This window comes from Macaca thibetana, chromosome 7 (genome assembly GCF_024542745.1).
Source record: "Macaca thibetana thibetana isolate TM-01 chromosome 7, ASM2454274v1, whole genome shotgun sequence".
Classification (NCBI taxonomy): domain Eukaryota; kingdom Metazoa; phylum Chordata; class Mammalia; order Primates; family Cercopithecidae; genus Macaca; species Macaca thibetana.
Window position 1 is genome coordinate 40,302,232 of NC_065584.1, and position 22,591 is coordinate 40,324,822.

Sequence of the window (22,591 nt, forward strand, 5' to 3'; positions counted from 1 at the left end):
ATACTTTTTAAGAACATTTTTATTCCTTTCAAGTTTATACAGTAATCTGGCACAAGCTATTGCCAGCATTCTTGCCAAGTACAAATGCTTGGACCTCCCCTTAATCAACAGATAAAATACATAACTTACATTTAAGGGGAGTGGATACTTCAAAGTGCTTAAGTAAAAATTTGTCCTCTTAAATAGTTCGAACTGTCTCTTGTTAATTGTGTCTAAAACATTGACCTGAATAATGAGAAATCCCAAGCTAATGTTTTACTTATTCCTTATATGGTAAGAGACTACCTTTTAAAGCACCATTTTCCATTTGGCATTTCACCAAGGTCTAATGCCCTTGGAATTAGTTTTTTTGTTTTGCCTTTTGAATATCAATAGGTGTTTATCTGAATTAAACTACATTTAGTTTGATGGCTTCCTGCCTCCAAATTGGCACGTGTGCCTCACTTTGTATGGGAGCTATCAGGATCTCCATAGGTTGCAAAGTAGATGACCATTACCTTGGGGTTGGGGCAAATCAGTGAACAAGTCTCGGCAAGGTAGTGGCATTTGTATTTTTAAAAAAATCTCCAGGCATTTTGTTCTTGGTGTAAAAGTAGAATGGCTGGAGTATGGCAGCTGAGTAATAACTGTTCTGCTTACCATGATGTAGTGCTTAGTATGTCTCTATGGATCTATCTTTGAACATTATTCACTTAAGAACTGGCTTGTCTTGTTTTGCTATAACTGATATGAAAAATGGTTTGGGTGGGGTATGGTGGCTCATACTCTTATAGAGGCAGAGGCAGGAGGACAGCTTGAGCCCAGGATTTCGAGACCTGCCTGGGCAATATAACACCATTTGCCAAAAAAAAAAAAGAAAGAATAAAAACTGGTTTGAAGATTCGTATTTCCTCCTGGCCATTACTCATTCTCAATTAATTTATGCATAAATGAGACCCAAACTATCACTAATTTTCAGCTATATTAATTGATAGCCACTTGACATCAATGAAAGGTACAGTGGGGAGTAGATGAAATCGTATTTTTAATGAAAAGGCTTTGATGGGAGATTCAAGACTTTTGGCTTTTTTTTTTTTTTTGAGACAGCGTCTTGATCTGTCACCCAGGCTGGAGTGCACTGGAGTGATCACAGCTCACCGGCCTCAAGTGACCCTCCTGCCTTGGCCCCTTAAGTGCCGGGGTTACAGGCATGAGCCACTGTGCCTGGCAGAAAGTCAAGATTTGGATAAACTTACTTCTTTGCCAAGCCTGTTCTTCAAGTTATTCAGAACTGGGTGTATAACTTGTCCTCATATTTATCTTGTCCCTGCTTTTAGGTTAGCAAGGTGTATGCACGCTTTAAGTTTTGTTTGTTCTTTTCCTCATGGTATCAGTGAAATACTGATCTATTCTCTGGCTAGGGTCAATTTACAAAATTGTCATGGAACTGAGCAAAAGGCCCACGTGGGATAAAAATCACCGTCGATGCCACCAGTATTTTTCAAGTTATGGCTTTTGAAGTAAAACAAATTTCAGTAAAAAATTCAAAAAAAAAAAAAATTCCTCTGTGTACAACAAAGGAGCACCTGTTATATTTTGAATGCATTCTTCATGTTGCCAGCTTTCTACACTTGTTTTTTTGATGCCTCAACAGACAGAAGTGAAAATTATGTGCCACTAAGTACATCCAGGTTCTCCTCTACTTATTCCCAATGTGGAATGCTGGCTAGCAATCATGGCACTCTCTCAGAAACCAGCCATTGGAAGTTAAAACTTTTGGATTTCAAAAGCTAGTACAGGCTGCTAAATTTAACAAAGGAGCAAACCTTCATAAATGGTACAAACTATCTGCCCAACACACTCTTCTATTTTCCAGACCCTTTAATATTGAGTAGTCTAGTCTTGGATTGACTACGGTGGGTTAGGTCTAATCTAAGTATCTTAATAGCTATCTAGGGATAATGAATAAAATTAAATACAACTGGTACCTCAAGTATCGTAACAGAATAAATTTATGAAGACAAGCAGACCAAAGCAACTGAAGATTTTCCACACCGGACTAAATGTAGCTGTAACTTCAAATAATGTGTTACCTATGAAACTTATTATGTACAAATTAGTTCTTGAAGACAGAAATGGAAACATGTAAAAAAAAAAAAAACCAAAAAAACCAACAACAGTAAGTGTTCAAACAGATCCCTGTTTTGTTATAAAGAACTGGAGCTCTAGGTGGCACCTAGTAGATATCACGAATAAAAATCAAAAATTGGGTGATGATACTCCAACTAAAAAACGCAGCTGCTTTTTAAATTTTAAAAACATACTTTACCACCCTAAATTATAAACTCAAGGCAAGTAGCTTATTATACCAATAAGGACTTGGTGTGATAAATTCTCTCACACAAGTTGTCATCAATCTCGAATAGATAAAAGGCACAGAACCAATTTAATTCTTCCATTGCATTTTAAGGCTTTGTCCCGCTAAGGGTCAACTTGCACTGTGGTTAAATTTATTTTCTCTAAACTCTTCTTTTGAAAGGATCTGTTATAGAGATCCTTTATTCACCTGCTCCTACAGTTCCACGTCAAGACTAAAATAAGGATAAAAGAATTAGGGTCTTAGTATTCAAAATGCTTTTAACTGGTGACAAGAAGGAAGAAGCCTATAGTTAAATATCCCAGAAATTTATTTGATGTTTGTTTGAATACATTTTATATAGAAAGATTGGGATTGTTTGCTTTGGATGCCCCTGGTAAATCTCGTGAGGCATTGAACTAGAAAGGGGTGCCAATCTGGAGACATCAGAAATGGAAATCACAAGCCCAATTTTAGAACTATTGTTAAAGATTTGTCTCTAGTGAAATGAGGCCACTCCCTTAAAAATGCTCAAAGTGTTGGAGCTACTGTGTGACAACAGCTGACATTTAGGAGGGCATTTCATGTTCCGATCTGTTAGAACATTTAAATACTTAGAAATAAAAAATATTCAGCTTTGAAGTTTTCAATACTGGAAAACTTTCAAGTCTAGGATTTACAGCCAGGAAGGGCTGCTCTGTGTTCCTTAAATTGGACTCTGTTTCCCACAAAGTTAATCTTCAGCTTTGGCTTCCATTTCTTCTGCATCATCATCTCCATCCACTTCGGCATTTTCTCTTTCAAGCCTCTCCATCTGCCTCGCAAGTTCAGTCTCATCTGTATCTGTGACCACTTTGGGCTGTGGAAGCAGAGTATTATAATTTCAAACTGAAGTAGTAAATACTATACAAATTTAATTTCAATACTATTACTGCCTAATGTTTTCTCTCTTTAACACTTTTCTAACAACTCTATCATAATATCTGTTTACTTTTGAGTGACGTTACTAATAAATTCCATTACATAAATAATAGGTGAAACTTATGAGAATAGTATAGAAAAAGGATGTATGTATTAAAATGGAAAATTATTTTCTCTCATTTTTATAAGCTAAAACTGAAAACATGAAATAACCCCAGTGGCTGTATCTTTCAAGACCACAAATAGATGTCCTGTTAAAAAAAACCATCTTCCAGGCTCAAACTACTACTTACTAGCTTACTAGTCCTTTCCATAGAAGGAACCATTATATAACACACACACACACGTTTCTTTCTTGTTGGACAAGGAAAAGACAGGAGACAACTTTTTTTCCCCAATTGTGAGATCAAATTTTAGATACGCCACATCCAAATTCAAACAATAAAAAAACTTCTCATTTATATTGTTTATTCCCTTCCTCTTGGCTGGGGGTGAGGAGTGACCCCTAACACCATTAGTGATCAAAGGCCTGAATGACCATCCTACAATATGACATTCCAAGGCTGACAGCTCTTATTTACCTACAAGAACTCCTTTTAGAAACCTCCTGAGTCATTATTAAAAATGAATCTATTGATCTCACCTCCATTTGAACATTGAACACACCCCTCTTTTCTTCAATCTTTTCTTTGATAACAGCCATAGCTTGACTGAGGACAGAAAGGCCTTCTGTTCTCTCCAGGGTTGTCGTAGTCATTACATACCGAGGAGGAGCTATTAGATTAATCTAAAAGAGAAAGACAGAAATTCAATTATGAATGTACCTATAGAACCCACAACTATTAGGATGCTTGAGATTTTATTAATCTGCTGTGTTAACAAATCACCCCAAAATGTAATTGCCAATTCTATAGGACAGAAATTTAGGGTCCTACAGAATTGGCAATTATGTTTTGGGGTGATCTGTTAATGTAGCAAAAGCAAATCAATACAGGGATCTAATGCAGTATAAACAGTCCACTGCAATACTGAATACAAAGAATTATCATTTCTGGGTTACATTTGGTGGCTAAATTAACTGCAGTTATCATCAGTATAATGGATAATTTGTCTCTGAATTAAACTGATGGAAGAATCCTTCTACGAGATTCTCAGTTACAGTCATCCAGTTAATTTTATCACTAATGAAAGATTCTGATCAAACCTCATAAAATTTGTATGTGTACAGATAGAAGAAAGTGTTACTCTTTTTTACAGTACTATCAGTATTTTGGGCACAGCAACCCTTTATTGTAAAGGAGGTTTGGCATCTCTGGCTTTCTACCAATAGGAATCTCCATCCACTGTGATAGTAACAGTAGAAACCAAAAAAGCCTAAACATAAATCACAAATATCTAGAAATATTACCAAGAACCACTGCTCAATTTTAAGAGCAAAAAAACCCACTTTTGTTATGAAACGTGATTAAAAAAAAAATCGAAACAAAGATCAAAGAGCCTATTTGGTTTAGGTGGGCATTTCAGTCGGAAGGGAGACAACTGACAACTCACCTTAATGGGCATGTTTTCTGTAGAACAATTCAAACCTGCTCTTAGGGCTTCTTTTACAGCATCAATGCCTTCATAACCATAACAAGCCACTTCAATATCTACAATTACAAAAGTTCAAAAGTTGATACCAAAAAATGCAAAAAATACTTAAAAGCTTAAAGGAAATCAAACATGTGGCAGATATACTACTATTCAAATACCCTGAATCCAACCTCTCTATACTGCAGTTCCTTATTTATAAAATGGAGGGAAGGAGGAGTGTGGTAAAGATGGAATGTTAACAGTAACTGCAATTTATCTAAAACGGTTCAGAAATTGTATTACCCTTTGACTAAGAAATTCTACTTTTAGGAATCTGTCTTGAAGAACATTTGTGTAAATGGGTACATATGTATAATATAAGGGTGCTAATTTGTAGCTTTTTTCTTGTAACGTGAGAAAACTGGCACAACCTACATGTTCATCAGGAGGGGACTGGTTTATGTTAAGGTTTATCTGTTCTATGAAACATTACCTAGCATAAGAAAGAATGAGAAAGATTCCTATGTTCTGCAATGGAAGGGTACCTATGATACACTGGGTGGAAAAGGCTAGTTGGGAGAAAATTCTGCATGGTATGTCCCATCTTTGTAAACATTTGGAATATTTTAAAGTATGTACTAAAACAAAACAATCAAACCCCTCTTTTTAAAAAAAGGGCTACCTTTAGGTTAGCTGAACTCACAAGACTGTTTCTACTTGTGTCAATATATAAATTTTATGATTCAGAAGCCAAAATAATTTCTTAAGCTTCTGTTATAAAAAACAAACATTTAGAAAAATTTATAGATGTTGATGTAGCAACATATACTTTGGTAAGTCTCATTATTTAATAGCTTTTTTGATGCATGCAAAATATTGTAAAAATCATTTAGAAAATCATTTACCTGCTCGAATTTTGACAGCCTGTGGGGTTAAGCGCCTATTAATATTATTAATGAGTACTTCCCGTTCATCTTCATTCAAATCTAAACTATCCAAAATAGATGGGTCTCTGGTCAAAAACATAAATAAATAACAAAAGGTCAAGGTTATATTACTGATAAATGTGAAACCAAACACCATGGAACAATGCATACAATAGTTAAGCACAGGCTGTAGTGTAACAACTAGAATTCAAATCTTAGCTTTGCACTTATACCCCAACTGGTTATTAGTGAAATCAACATTTTAGTGATCTGACTAGAACAAGCAATTTAATGCCTAACACATCTAATATTCTACTATAATTGATTACTTCCATGCAATTAGCTGTCCCTGCCTCAAGGAGTTTATTATCTAGCTTGAATAGAAAAAAAAACATGGAAAAATTTTTAAATGTAACAGTACGTCTGTGGGCATCAGGAGAGGAAGGTATTACTTCCAGTTAATGAGGTCAGGAAGGGCTTCATGCAAAAAGTAGCATTTCATCTGACCTTCCTAAGTGCCACAGGACAGGGACCAGGGTCTTATTAACTGGTATGTTTGCTGAATGAGTGAACAGATGAAAATATGAAATAAGACTAAAAGAGGAGTAGCACTGTAAAAAGTAAGGTAGAACTATTGTAAAAACGTTATGATACACAAGGCTGGGCACCAGTGGCTCATGCCTGTAATCCCAGCACTTTGGGAGGCTGAGGCAGGAGGATCACAGAGACCAGGAGTTCATAGACCAGTCTAGGCAACATAGCAAGACCTCTATCTCTATTAAAAAGAAAAAAAGAAAGTTACGTCATATAAAAAAGGAATAGCATGAGGAAGCTTCAGGCTTAATAAGCAAGGGGTCTTGTTAGGAATAAAAGGCAAGAGAATTTGGGTAGAGGGAACTTTTACTCAGCTAACAAAGTAACAAGAAGACAAACCAACATAAATGTCTATGAAACAAGATGACAAACAGAAAATGGGCAAATGAGGTGAACAGATGTTTCATAGAAGAAATACAAATGGTCAATAAACATGAAAAACTGTTGACCTCTCCAACAATCAGGAGTAAGCAAATCAGAAGATACTACTGTGAATTCATTAGATTAGAAAAACGAGAAAAAAAAAATCAGATATATACGAAATTGTGGCAAGGATGAGGGGAAATAGGAATACTTATACAAATGCTAGAGGGAATATAAATTGTAGAATCAATTTGAAGAATAATTTGGTGAAACCAAGTCAGTTTAAAGATATATAATCAATCCTATGACCCAACAATTCCACTCCTAGGCATATATATTAGAAACTCTGAAACAACTACATATAGAGACACATACGGTATTCATCACAGCCCTGTTTGACAAATGGGACAAAAGGGAAAATTACCTAAACAACTCTAATAGAAACAGATAAAGAATATTCTCACAATGAAATACTATACAGAGATTAATATGGATCAAGTATACACCTATCAATGTGGGGGAATCCTGCTTAGTAACAGCCTTATATGTAAAAATGCAAGCTACAAAAAGATACAATAGGTTACATTTTAAATAACGATTATAGACACATATATGTAGTAAAACAATAAAAAATGATATTGACACATAATAATTTCAGAATAGTGGTTATCACTGATAAGTGAGGAAAGTAAGTCTGGAAAGGTAAAACATTGTTTCCAACTATGTGAGAAATTTTATGTAATTAAAAAAAAATGCAAAGAACTAGCATTAGTTAAATCTGGACAGTCCCTACATGAATGAAGAAAAGAGTGCTAAGGAAAAGGGAGTAACACATGCCAAGGCTTAGTGGTAACAAGGGGTTGCTGGAGCTAGAAGTTAAAGAGGTAACTAAAGAGGCCAGATGATGACAGTTGAGAGAAATTAAGAAATGTACTGAGGACTGCAGGACAGAAATATAAAGTTGTGTTTAATAGCTAATAGTGCAAACTCTGCTGGAGCCAGAATGCATGCGTTTGAATACTGCCTGGCTCTATGATTTGTTAGCTGTGTGACCTCGAACAAATTACTTAATCTCAGCTTCAATTTCTTCAACTGTAAGAAAAGGATAATAATAGCATTTATACCATACGTTGTTAGAATTATATAAATGTTAGTTATTATTACTATTTCCACCTTTTCTACCACGTGATATACCAAAAAAAAAAAAATTAAATAAATAAAAATAAATAAATAAATAAAAAGTCACATGAGAATAAACTTGAAGCGATTTGGAACTCCAGATGAGTTGGCTTGCTGGGGGACTCTTAATGGTCCTGGGTCCTACTTATTCTCTTTTTTTCTCCCCTCTACCCCTTAACGTTTAGGAAGGAGTGGGAGGTAAAGAGACAGCAAGTGTAGAGAACTGAAAGAGTCTGGCTTTTTTTTTTTTTTTTTTAAGAGACAAGGTCTCACTCTGTCATCCAGGCTAGAGTGCAGTGGTGCAATCATAAATCACAGCTCACAGAAACCTCAAATCACTGGACTCAAGTGATCCTCCTGCCTCAGCCTCCCAAGTTGCTGGGACTACAGGCACATGCTACTACACCTGGCTACTTTTTTTTTTTTTTTAAGAGATGGCGGTCTTGCTATGCTGCCCAGGATGGTCTCCAACTCCTGGCCTCAAGCAATCCTCCCACCTCAGCCTCCATAGTGCTGGGATTACAGGCATGAGCCACCACGCACAGCCAAGTGTGGCTGTTAAAAGCAGAGGACGCAGTGTTTGCTCCAACAGAAAGTACAGGAAAAGTTGAGAAGTGTGTTTTATAGTATAAATGGAAGAAACCAGAGATATTTTTATGCTGATGGAGCAAAACCAATAAAGGGAAAGGTGACCCAAGAGAAAAAGTGACTGATAGAGATCTCTGAGCAATGGCTGGGCACAGGTGGCAAGATTAGTTTGAGAGCAAGGACACAAATTCCAGTGACAGCAGCATAGGAAGAAATGACAGGTGGGACGGAGATATGTAAGTTTGTTGAGATAGTGGAAAAGTAGTTCTTGTGCAATGGTTTCTATTTTCTTTATAAAATAAAACAGGTAGTGAGCATACCAGCCAAGAGGCAGGGAACAGGGATAGAGTGGTTTTCCGAGGAAGAACATGGAAAAGCTCTAAAATAGCCACTATAGAAGAACTGACCAGGAGCAGAGAGAATGTGGAATAGCTGAGGCTGGAGACCATGAATATGCAGTGGACCAACCTGCAAGACTGTGATTTTTCCTAGCAGCACTCTACAAGTACAGAGAAGGCCGGAACATCGATCCAAGGCTGGATGTATCAGAAGGAAAAACAGGGCAAAAGCTCATAATAATGGCAAGAAAGTCGTTGAAATGATGGATCATGGTGTGCCTATGTTGGATAAGAAAGAGAAGGCAGGAAATGGTGAAAAGACAGGGAGAAAAAAGGTTTGGAATCAGAGCCTAACATACAGAATTAAGATGACAAATAATAGGACCAACTGAGAGCTAGATGAATAGGAGGCTGGGGCAAAAGAACAGAAAGTGGGAATTAAAGATTTTAGTGGCAGAGCAAATCCTGGTGATAGTAAGGCCCAGGCTAAGGCTACATGGAAGACTGGGTCAAGTGGTGTGGGCTGAAAGTCAAAGGAGAGTCAAAAGAGGTAGAGCAAACAAGAGGTTATAGTTTTTGGTGACACATGCTCTTCAGTCCTATAGCCACTTAGGACAATAACCAGGAAAGGAAAATTTTTGAGATAAACCATATAGTTTATAAATCTACATAACTATGATACATAAAACTACACAGACTTGACCATATAGGATTGGCCCATTTATTGGCCAACACAAAATATTTTAATCTAAAATTGGCAAGTACTTTATACATGGATGCTGTGCTGTTAAATATCAGGTTAAGAGTTGTGATAGCAAGGTAGAAGGAGAGTCAAGAAGGCATTCTTACGAGACTGCATGCTTAAATGCATCATAGGCACCATATCCAGGTCTCTTGTACTTGTCATCAAAGACCCAGGCAGTCCTCTGGAATAGGCTTTCCAGCTGCTCATCCTTGGTGTATTCTAACACCTCAGCAACATGACGAAGAATGCTATAAACCTAGAAATAAAATGAAAAGCTTAATAATTCAAAGATAAGGGATCTATAAAAAATAAATATTTTTACATTTTAATAAATAATTTTACTACAATAATTCCTTAACAACAAAAGATCTCCATATAAGTTCTTTCTCCATAGGGAAATATTCACTTTAAATGGGTATAAAAAGTAGAGACAGTATACAATTTAGGGTCCTAAGACCTGGATCAAGTCTTGACAATAACACAGTATCTCTGAACTTGTTTCCTCCTCTGGAAAAAGAAGATACTAGTATCTCTCCTTACTACAGAGAGTGCTCGCATAGATCAAATATACAGAAACCACACACTATAAATGGAAAACTATTATACAAATACAAGTTGTTGTTATTACTTCATGAGGACAGAATCAGGATTAAAAGCTCTTTTTTTTTTTTTTTGCTGTAATCTTACCCACCTGCCAAACTTTTTCTTACCTCCTAAAATGAACATAGGGTGCAGAGAAAAAGTATTAAAAAGGTCTTCATCACAGTTACACATAAAAATTGAGTGAGAAAAGATACTGACATTGAATAAGTCTTCCATTTTAACATCTCGATAAGATCTATTAACACACTCATTTTAATAATATCCTAAGGAGACAAAAAAATATGGAATTTTCCCAGAAAAGTGCTTCTCAAAAGTTAGTGGGACCTGAGAGTCTGTATTTCTAAAAAATATGTGATGCCAATGCTCTTAGTTCAGAGACTACATTCTAAGTGGTAAGGTCCTAGAGTTTATTAAGAAGAGATTTTACTGACAGTGTTTTCAAATGTGTAAACCACACTGCATAACTGTAAATACATCATTAAAACAAAGGAAATGATTTGGGTAACTGATGGCTTTTAGACCTTCATTTTCTCTCTTACTGGGATTAAGCATGATTTTTTTAAATCTCTTCATTGAAACTTTTTTTTTTTTTTTTGATATTTTATCTTGAGGACAGAAACACTCATAGCAGAAAAGAACAGACACCAGAGAAGGGCAAAGAAAACAGAAGCAATACAAACAGTACCACTAAGAACTGAGGATAGGCTGGGCACACTGGCTTACGCCTGTAATCTCAAACATTCTGGGAGGCAGAGGCGAGGGGATCGCTTGAGCCCAGGAGGAGGTGGTTGCAGTAAGCTGAGATTGCGCCACTGCACTCCAGTCTGGGCGAGACTTTGTCACACACACACACAGAACTGAAGATGTAGAGGATGAAGGATAACTTAAACAGGGCCTGAGAAAAGAGAAATACTGACAGAAGAAATGTGAAGAAATTGAACGGCTATCTTTGCTTTGCTGGTGCTTACTGTGGATGACAAGTAGGAAGTAACAGCAAAAATAAGAAAAAAAGTAAAAAGAAATAATCCTAATAAACTAGTGGAGGGGAAAAAAACCCAAAACTAGTAACAGGCCTCTGCCTTGCTTTCCTGGATTCACAGACATTTTATAAACCCCTGTTCATTTTTAACATATAATAGCTGGCTATCTCTGTTACCCTTATCCCAGAACAGGGTTGAAAATCAAGAACTGTATTTTGGCCAAGCGCATTAGCTCACTTTTGTAATCCCAGCACTTTGCGGGGCCGAGGCTCAAGGATCACTTGAAGCTCAGGGTATGAGACCAACCTGGACAAAATAGCAAGACCTCATTTCTATTTAAACAAACAAAAAAACCCCGTATTTTATGAGGCATTCCAATTGGAAACAAGTTAAACCAGTTGAAGTCACCCACAGTTAATTTAACCTAAAATGGCTTCAAAACACTTCTAGTATTGATTTGAGAATATTAGATCATAAGCAATACTTTAAGGTAGCAGCAGTATGAGATAAAAAAACAAAACAAAACACCGTAGTCATACTCTTTTGAAATTAAGATTTCAAATTATTTATTAAACTCACAGATAGTGGACTAATTTGACTCAAAGATCAACTTACAGTTTTCGATTTTGTGAATTTATCTTCACATTTGATTGCTTCCTCTGGAGAAACTCTTCTTTTTGACAAATCAATATATCCTGTACAAAAAAATTTTGAAAAACTTATCTCTGTCCAGGTGCCACTGCACTATTGTAACCAGCTTTGAAGACCAAATTAAGTGTTTGATTGGCATACTTACAATTATTTCCTACTAAAATCATATCAACAAAATACTGCATAAGTATTACAAGGCTGAGTATCCCTCATCAGAAATGCTTGGGACCAAAAGTGTTTTGGATTCCAGATTTTGGAATATATGCAATGTATTACTAGTCAGAGCATCCTGAATCTGAAAATCCAAAATCTGAAATGCTCCAATGAACATTTCCTTTGAGTGTCATGTTGATCCTCAAAAAGTTTCACATTTTGGAGCATTTTGGATTTGGGTATAAGGGATACTCAGTCTGTACAAGACGAGATATTCTGAATTGTTTTCAGAAATAAATTTTTATTATCAGGTAATTATATATTCTCCATTACCTTACTGGAGAGAACTAATAATTTTCAATTATCCAAATGAAAGCTAGTCAAAATGCCTAGCTTTCCCCTATTTCTTCCTTTTCCTTCTCCAGAATAGGAATTCACTAAGATGTTCATTTACTTTAAAGAAAGAGGCTATCCTCACAGAAGATACACACACACAACCCTCCACACACACTCACACACTGAACAAATTAAAACTAATCTACTGTATTACTATCATATACAAGTAACTACGTTACTTGTTGGTGCTTATATATGTTAGGTGCTTAAACATCTCCTTGAACCCTCACGACAATCCTGCACGGTAGATTATCATCCTATTTCCCACAGCCCCACCTCTTTTTAACCTGAAGAAACTAAAACCCACGAGAGGTTAAGTAACTTGTCAAGGTCAAGTAGCCAAAAAACGGCTGAAACCTACAAACCTGCGCCTGGCAATGACTTCCAGTACAATGCTGAGTAACAGCGTGACAGTGAACGTCTTCTTTTTCAATACTGGAGGACATAAGTCTGTGGCGTTTTTCTAGACACTCTTTTATCAGATTAGGAAATTCTCTTTTAGTTTTTGTTTGCTGACTTTTTATTATGAATTGGTGACAAATTTTGTCAAATGCTCTTTCACATCTATTAAAATGCTGATAGTTTTCCTCCTATATTCTGTTCATATACACTGATTTTATTTCAGATTCTGAGCAGTTTCATTAAAAATGGTATGACTTACATATAGTGTACATACACCACTTTTAGTGTTAAGTTCTTTGTGTTTAAAAAAAAGAATAGTCATTTAACCACCACCAAAATCAAGTTCCATCACCCCTGAAGCCACTAAAAACTGGATACAAGTTTCTTTGTGAAAATAAATTTTCCTAGAAATGGCACAGCTGCGTTATACATTAAGTACATGTTAATTTTAACTGCCAAACTTTCCCAAAGTGAATGCGGCACTCTGCATTCCCATAAGCAATGTGGAGCAGTTAGAACTGCTCCATGTCTCTCAACTGATTTTTAAAAGGTCAGTCTATTGACTGTGCAGTGGCATCTCACTGTGGTTTTAATTTGCATTTTCCTAATGACTAATGATGTTCAGTATCTTTTCATGTGCATATTTGCTATCCAATTATCTTCTTTGGCAAAGTATCTATTCAAAACTTTTGCTCCTTTAAAAACTGATGGTTTAGATACAGGCTTTGTTTTTGGTTTTCTCTTTTTGAGATGGAGTCTCACTCTGTCGCCAGACTGGAGTGCAGCGGCGCAACCTCGGCTCATTGCAAACTCTGCCTCCTGGGTTCAAGTGATTCCCCTGCCTCAGCCTCCTGAGTAGCTGGGGCTGCAGGCATGCACCACCATGTCCGCTAATTTTTTGATTTTAGTAGAAACGGGGTTTCACCATGTTGGCCAGGATGGTCTTGATCTCCTGACCTCATGATCTGCCCACCTCGGCCTCCCAAAGTGCTGGGATAACAGGTGTGAGCCACTGCTCCCAGCCTATATACAGGATTTTTTTTAGGTTGTCAAGAGTTTTTAAAATATGCTGGTTGGTCTTTTTATTCTCTTTACAGTGTCTTTAAAGAACATAAGTTCTTAATTTTGATAAGGTTCAATTGATCAATTTTTCCTTTCATGAATAACACTTTTAGTATGCTATCTAAGAAATCTTTGCCTAATCCAAGGTCAGAAAGATTCCTATGTTTTCTTCTAGAGGTATTTAGAAGTTTACATTTACATCTATGATTCATTTTAAGGTAACTTTTGTATAAGGTGAGGTGTTTGAATTGAGTTTCTTTTTTGCCTATGGACATCCAGTAGTCCCAGCACCATTTGTTAAAAAGATAATTTTTTTCTTTGGTCAGCTGCCTTTGTACTTCTGTTAATTAACTGATCATATAAAAGCACATATAAACTTAAAAAAAATTTTTTTTAAATAAAAAGAAGTGAGAAACAACAACAAAAGAGGTGGGGTCCTGCTATGTTGCCCAGGCTAGTCTCGAACTCCTGGGCTCAAGTGATCCTCCCACCTAGGCCTCCCAAAGTGCTGAGATTACAGGCCTGAGCCACCATGCCCAGCCAACGTAAAGTTATGACTATTAAACCAAACTGGCATTCCATATACTCCACTTGGTCATGCTTTATTATCCTTTTTAAACATTGTTGGATTTGAAAAACATATTTTATTAATTGTTTTATCTATGCTAATCACATATTTGATCAGTAATTTGCTTTTTCACAAAAACATGTCTTTGTCGGGTTTTCTTATCAGGGTTATGACGGCCTCATAAAATTAGTCATGCACTGCATAACATTTCAGTAAACAATGGACTGCATATATAACAGTAGTACTGTAAGATTATAATACTGTATTTTTACTGTACCTTTTCTGTGTTTAGGTACATAAATATTTACCATTGTGTTACAACTACCTAATCAGTACAGTAACATACTGTACAGGTTTATAACCTAGGAATAACAGACTATACTAAACAACCCATGTGTGTATGGGCTATACTATCAAGGTCTATGTAAGCAGCACACTCTATGATAATTGCATGATGAGACATTTTTCAGAATGTATCCTTGTCATTAAGCACTATGTGACTGTACTGACTGTATTTTGGAAGTGTTCCCACCTTCTCAATTTTTTCTTTTTTTTGTGGGAGACACAGGCTTGCTCTGTTGCTCAGGCTGTAGTACAACAGTATGATCACAGCTCACTATAGCCTCAAACTCCTGGGCTCAAGCCGTCCTTCCACCTCAGCCTCCCAAGTAGTTGGAACTACATTACAGGTACACACCACCACACCCAGCTAATTTTTAAAAATTTTTATAGAGATGGGGTCTCCCTATATTGCCAGGCTGGTCTTGAACTCCTGACCTCAAGCGATCCTCCTGTCTCAGCATCCAAAATTGCTGGGATTACAAGTGTGAGCCACCGTGCCTGGCCTACCTCCTTAACTTTCTGAAATTGTATTATGACTCATTATTTCTGCCTTAAATGTCTGATACAACTCATCAATTTAACCATCTGGTCTACAGTTTTCTTTTTTTTTGAGACAGGGTCTTAGTCACCCAGGTTGGAGTGTAGTGGCATGATCTTGGCTTACTGCAGACTTGTTCTCCTGGGCTGAAGCAATCCTCCAACCTCAGCTTCTCTGGGACTGACCTACAGGTGCACAACACCATACCTGGGTAATTTTTCTATTTTCTGTAGAGACAAGGTTTTGTCATGTTTCCAGGCTGGTCTTGAACTCCTGGGCTCAAGCAATCTGCCCACCTCAACCTCCCAAAGTGATGGAATTATAGACATGAACGACTGTGCCTGGTCAGGACCGAGTTTTCTTGATGAAAAGGTTTTTTACAATAAATTCAATTTCTCTGACATATAGGACACTCGAAATTTCTATTTTAAATTGTGTCAGTTTCAGTAAGTAAAATTTTGCAAGGAATTCACTAATTTCACCTAATTTGTTGGTTGAGATGATTGGCATAAAATTGGAAATGATATTCCCTTATCAGCCTTTTAATGACTGTAGCATCTGCAGTGACAACTCTGTTCTCATTCCAGAGATTGGTAATTTGTGTTCTCTTTCCTTTTCTTCATCAGCCTAACTAGGGGTTTATCAATTTTGCTCTTTTTTAAAAAAACAAAAAGCAAGTTTTTAACTTTGTTACTGTTCTCTGATTTTCTGATACTCTATTTCACTGATTATCTTATACTTATTATTTCTTTTATTCTACTTAAGAGTTTACCTTTCCCTTCTTTTATCTTCTAAAATGAAAGTCTAGGTAACTGATTTAGATCTTTTTTCTTTTCTAATATAAGTAATTAAAGCTATAAATTTTCCCCTAAGGCTTTAATATATGAATTATTTGGAAGGGCTTATTTAATATTACAAACTTTTCTCTCCCAATATATAATGACACTGATTTCAAAATTAGTTCCAGCGTGATTACAGAACATATTTGTATTCCAACCCTTTGAAATTTATTTAGAGTTGTATTAATATTATAGCTTACCTTTTTGTCTATCTTGGTGAATGTCATGCACACTTGAAAATAATGTGTATTTTGCCTTTTCTGGGTGCAGTGTTCTAAGTATCAAACAAGTCAAAGTCTTTGGTGATCTAATTGTTTCATCAATTGTTCAGAGCTTGTTCAAACTTCCAACTATGATTATAGATTTTTCTATTTCTCTCTTGAATTCTTTCAATTTCTGCTTTACATTTTGAACTCTATTATTAGGCACATGCACAGTGATGACTGTTGTTTTCCTTCTAACAAATTGACCCTTTATCATTACAAAATATCCCTGTTTAAATCTGAAAATATTGTGTCTTTAAATCTACTTTATCTAATATTGAGACACTGTCTCCTTAAGGTATTGTCTGCATAGCATATCTTTTTATATCCATTTATTTTCAACCAAGTATGTCTCTTGTAGACAGCATTATCATTGAGTCTTGCTTTTTAATTCATCCTAACAATCTCTGTGTTTTAGCTGGAATATTTACTTGATTTACATTTAATTACTGATATAAATGAATTCAGTTATATCAATAACTGAATACCTACATTTTAGATATTTGTTTTCTATTTGTTCTTTCTGGTTTTTGTTTTGTTCTTTTGAGTTTTCTTTTAGGTTAATGTTTTCTAGAATTCCATTTTAATATATCTTTGGCTTTTACAATAGTCTATCTTTGTATTTTACTTATTTCTAGAGAGAGAGTTTCACTATGTTGCCTGGGCTGGTCTTGAACAACTGGTTTCAAGTGACTCTCCCGCCTCAGCCTCCCAAACAGCTGTGACTACAAGCACAGACCACTGCAACTGGCTTATTTAATGGTTATTCTAGAATTTACAATACACATACTTAACTTTTTAGAGTTAATTTTACTACTGCACATAAAATGTAAGAATCATTAAGAATCATATAGATCTATTTACCCCACACCTCCTGGCCTTTGTGATTAAGTTGTCAAGTGTACTAAGTCTGCTTTAAACAGTATTCTGTTTTCTTAGCTTCTATACTTAACTATTTGGCATCCATTAATCACAGAGCCAACTGTATTAACTATATATTTATTATTAGGAGTAACTAAATATTTTCTTATTTTCTGTATCCTTGAGGCTCTGATATTTGTGGAGAGACTGCCCCTCCATCAGGTGGGGAGGAGTCAGCAAAGGGCTTGCTTGGGAGCATGCCTTTCTTATGCAGAGCAGCCAATCTGGAGCCCATAAACTCACACACCAAGTCAAAATTCTCCCTGTTGTAAGTCAAGGGCCAGGTATTAGACAAGCAGGGCAGTCCTTATGCCCCAAGGTCTGCCAAAAGCATTCAAACTAGGCAAATGCAAGTCGTTTAAGCTGCTCTGCTTTGCTTTTCCTGCAGAAACTCCAATAAAAGCTCTGACCTACTTTTCCCCCTAGTTCCTTGTGACTCCTGACTAAAACTGGTGCTTCCCCATGTGGCCCTGCATGGCATATTAGGCCCCCTTCTCTCAGGCAATATAAGTAGTAAAAGTTTTCAAGGACATTGGCCTGTGTCATCACTCAGTCACCTCTGTAGATTACAATCCCACAGGCACAAATAAGACAAATAGTTAAATGTATTTTTAAAGAAACTAAGAAGGGCAAAAATAGTCTTTTACATTTACCTATGTATTTTCCATGTCAGGTCATCACATCTCTTCAGTTTAAAGAACTTCCTTTACCTCTCTCTTTTTTTTCTTTTCTTTTTTTTTTGAGAAAAGGTCTGGTTCTATCGCCCAGGCTGGAGTGCAGTGGCATGATCTTGGCTCACTGCAGCCTCCGCCTCCTGGACTCAAACCATCCTCCTACCTCAGCATCCCGAGTAGCTGGGACTACAGGGCGCACCACCATGCCCAGCTAATTTTTGTATTTCCTGTAGAGACGAGGTTTTGCCACTGCCCCAGCTGGTCTTGAATTTGTGAGTTCAGGTAACATGCCCACCTTGGCCTCCCAAAGTGCTGGGATTACAGGTGCAAGCCACCATGCCACGTCTTTAGTTTCTATTTACCTAAAAATGTCTTCATTTTGACTTTTATTGTTGAGTATTACCTTTAGATACACAATTCTGGTTTGAGTGCTTTAAAGGTATCATTCAATGCTCTGGCCTCCATTATTTCTAGTATGAACACCATAGTAATTTGTATCACTGTTCTTCTGTAGGTAATACATCCTTTTCCTTGGGCTACTTTCAAGATTTTTCTCTTCACCTTTTTTCTTCAGTATTAATAGTCTGATGTACCTGGATATGATCTTAATAACATTTATCATGCTTAAGAGTTGTGGAGCTTCTTCAATTTGTAAATTTGTGTTTTTCTCCAACAAATAAGGGAAACTGTTAGCCATTATTTCTTCAAATCCATTTTCTGTTCTCTCTCCTCTTTCATTTCATATACATACATACATATATATATATATATATTTTTTTTTTTTTTTTTTTTTTTGAGACAAGAGTCTCACTCTGTTGCCCAAGCGGGAGTGCAATGGCGCAATCTCAGCTCACTGCAACCTCCGCCTCCCAGGTTCAAGCGATTCTCCTGCCTCACACTCCCAGGTAGCTGGGATTACAGGTGCATGCCACCACACCCGGCTAATTTTTTTACTTTTGATAGAGATGGGTTTTTGCCATGTCGGCCAGGCTGGTCTTGAACTCTTGATCTCAAGTGATCCACCCGCCTTGGCCTCCCAAAGTACTGTGCTGGGATTACAGGCATGAGCCACCGTGCCTGGCCTTAGAATTTATATTTAGTCATGCACTGCATAATGATATTTTGTTGAACACTGAACTGCATATACAATGGTGGTTCCATAAGACTATAATGGAGTTGCAAAATTCCTATTGCCTAGTGATGTAGCGTATTTAGTTTTTATAAATTTAGTGTTACTTAAGTGTACAGTGTTTCTAAAGTCTACAGTAGTGTAATGTCCTAGGCCTTCACACCTGCTCATCATTTACTCACTAACTCACCCAGAGCAACTTTCAGTCCTGCAAACTCCATTCACGGTATGTGCCCTACATAGGTATACTATTTTTTAATCTTTTCTACTGTATTTTTACTGTACCCTTTGTGTATTCTGTGTTTAGATACACAAATACCTTTGTGTCAACTGCCAACAGTATTCAATACAGTAACAGGCTGTACAGGTTTGTAGCTTAGGAGCAATAGGCTATACCATATAGCCTAGGTGTGTAGTAGGCTACACATCTAGGTTTAAGTAGACTCTATGAAGCTTGCACAACAAAATTGCCTAATGATACGTTATCTCAGAATGTATTCGTGTCATTAAGTGACACTTGGCTGTGGTTCTTTGTGGAAGTTTCTAGTTTCTCTGAGATTTCACTTTGTACATTCTTTTTTTTTTTTGAGACAGAGTCTCACTCTGTTGCCCAGGCTGGAGTGCAGTGGCGCGATCTCGGCTCACTGTAAGCTCTGCCTCCCGGGTTCCTGCCATTCTCCAAGTAGCCGGGACTACAGGCGCCCGCCACCACGCCTGGCTAATTTTTTGTATTTTTAGTAGAGACGGGGTTTCACCGTGTTAGCCAGGATGGTCTTGATCTCCTGACCTTGTGATCCGCCCGCCTCGGCCTCCCACAGTGCTGGGATTACAGGCTTGAGTCACCGTGCCCGGCCTTGTTCATTCTTTACAAGCATATTTCCTTAATGTGCTTGAGCAGTTTATAATGTCTGCCTTAAAATCCATGTCTAGTAGTCCCAACCCCTGGATCATCTCTGGGTCAGTCTCCATTGGTTGCTTTTCTCTTCTGTATGAGTCATATTTTCCTATTTATTTGTATAGTTAGCAATTTTGCATTGTATCCTGGACCTGTGGCAAAGACTCTGGATTCCTGTATGTTCCTCTTCAGAATAGATTTTGGCTGGGGGTGGTGGCTCATGCCTGTAATCTCAGTACTTTGGGAGGTCAAGGCGGGTAGAACACAAGGTCAGGAGATCAAGACCATCCTGGCCAACATGGTAAAACCCCATCTCTACCAAAAACACAAAAATTAACTGCGCATGCTGGTGCGTGCCTGTAATCCCAGCAACTCCGGAGGCTAAGGCAGGAGAATCACTTGAACCAGGGAGTCGGAGGTTGCGGTGAGCTGAGATCGCACCACCGCACTCTAGTCTGGCGACACAGCGGGACTCCATCCCCTACCCTTCTCCCCCCTCAAAAAAAAAGAATACAGATTTTTTGTTTTAGCAGGCAGTCAGCATCTGAACTCAAAACTATACGCTCTGTCTCCCCAGATGGTAAGCAACTGAAATCTGTTCAGATTTTTTCCTTATTAGGCTACTTGGAGTTCACCCTGTGTTTCAGTAGTTCGGGGATAAACCAGAGATTTGGGAAGAATTTATACACAGACTTAGGGGCTCTCCCCTTGTGCCTGCCTCCTTTCTCTAACCCTCACCACTACCACCACCAGTTTCCATCTACTATGGTTGTCAAGAACTCTCGCCTCCAGTTCTAAAGCCAATAAGACCATAAGTTTTCCGCCAGAACCTTAAATGCCCAGCTTGAAGCTGTCTTCAACATGTACTTAGGTCAAAAAAAAAAAAAAGGTGTAAAACAGAAAACATATCCTTTTTTTTTTTTTTTTTTTTTTTTTTTTGGGACGGAGTCTCGCTCTGTCGCCCAGGCCGGATCTCAGCTCACTGCAAGTTCCGCCTCCCGGGTTTACGCCATTCTCCTGCCTCAGCCTCCCGAGTAGCTGGGACTACAGGTGCCCGCCACCGTGCCCGGCTAGTTTTTTTGTATTTTTAGTAGAGATGGGGTTTCACCATGTTAGCCAGGATGGTCTCGATCTCCTGACCTTGTGATCCGCCCGTCTCAGCCTCCCAAAGTGCTGGGATTACAGGCTTGACCCACCATGCCCGGCCAACATATCCTTTCTTGTAAGTGTCGACTCACCTTCAAATTTTCAAGTTTGGCCTGCTTTTGGCTGCTTCTCATTGTCTTTAGGTAGTTATTTTTCATACTTGTTCAGGGTTTATGGCATTTACGTCGAAAGGCTTATCTAGCAGGACCTAATTCTCTAGTAAAATGAATTCTCTCTACAGGCTGTTTTGCACTTTGCTCTTTTCCTCATCCTATCGTAGAGATCTTCCATATCAGAATACAGAATATTCAGATCTCATTCTGCATAAAATTGCATTGCATGCATTTGTACTGATTTATTTAACCAGTCCCCATTTTGGTCATTTCCTGGTTTTAGTTAATGCCATACAAACAAATGCTATGGAAATAGCTTTACATGTATCTACTGTATGTAAGCAAGTATGCCATTCCATATTTTTTCTGATTGCAACTAAAAACATATTTGATTCCTCCTTTTGTATATATTTCATACAATAGAAAAAGAAGGCTGAGCACAGTGGCTCACACCTGTCATCCCAGTACTTTGTGAGGCCAAGGCAGGAGGATCACTTGAGCCCAGTTCAAGACTAGCCTGGGCAACATAGTGAGACCCCCATCTCTACAAAGAAAGTTAGCTGGGCAGGGTGGCACATGCATATAGTTCCAGCTACTTGGGAGGACTGCTTGAGGAACACTTGAACAGAGTTCAAGGCTGCAGCGACCTATGATCACACTACTACACTGCAGCCTGGGTGACAGAGCAAGATCCCAACTCTTAAAAAAAAAAAAACAAAACAAACCGAAGTACAAGATTAGACACTATTTTACGTACTACTAGGACAGTGATGTGAAGACTTACGTAAGTTTAACAAATAGTCTCAAAGTAGTTTAATAATTTTGGGTGGGGCTATAGCTAAGTCACAGCAAAACATTTAAAACAATCCATGTGCTAAGTAGCAGTCACTACCTAAGGCATAAGATAACCTCAAAATCTATGTATCATCTAAGGCTATAATAATAATAAAAAAAGTCAGTATGTATAAAATTAATCACTTGCAGAAGTGAGAAAGTATCAGTAAACTAGACGGCTGAGGAGATTCAGAAGGATAAGTTGAATCAAGGTGACTGATATGCAGCCCTTCAGACATGATAGTAACTAATGACCTAAAACTAACACCTAACAAATTATAGTAAGATGGCTGAAATTAAAACCTACTTAATGGTATTGTATACCATGTTTTAAAAAACAGTATTCACAAAGGTGATGATTTACATGGGGTCCAGAAAAGGAATCCAATAAGTAAAAAATGGATAGTCATTCAAAACTGTCTGAAAGATACCACAGGATTTGGTAGACACAAACATTCTAATTACCAGCAAGATATACAATGTTAGATTTCAGGTGTGTATATACACACATAGTATATTGC

The 22,591-nt window shown here is 37.4% G+C and overlaps 2 protein-coding genes across 2 annotated transcripts in view; one reads left to right on the forward strand and one right to left on the reverse strand.

The window, feature by feature from the left end:
- ATP6V1D (ATPase H+ transporting V1 subunit D) overlaps positions 1-22,591 on the forward strand; it is a 163,130-nt gene that overhangs the window by 114,508 nt on the left and 26,031 nt on the right. The window lies entirely within an intron of this gene.
- EIF2S1 (eukaryotic translation initiation factor 2 subunit alpha) overlaps positions 2-22,591 on the reverse strand; it is a 28,106-nt gene continuing 5,516 nt past the window's right edge. The window contains exons 3-8 of the mRNA XM_050797063.1: positions 11,760-11,839; positions 9,666-9,817; positions 5,734-5,840; positions 4,808-4,905; positions 3,900-4,043; positions 2-3,194 (exon numbers count right to left, since the gene is read on the reverse strand). Coding sequence (XP_050653020.1) covers positions 3,069-3,194; positions 3,900-4,043; positions 4,808-4,905; positions 5,734-5,840; positions 9,666-9,817; positions 11,760-11,839 — 707 coding nt within the window. The 3' untranslated portion in view covers positions 2-3,068. The remainder of the gene's footprint in view (positions 3,195-3,899; positions 4,044-4,807; positions 4,906-5,733; positions 5,841-9,665; positions 9,818-11,759; positions 11,840-22,591) is intronic.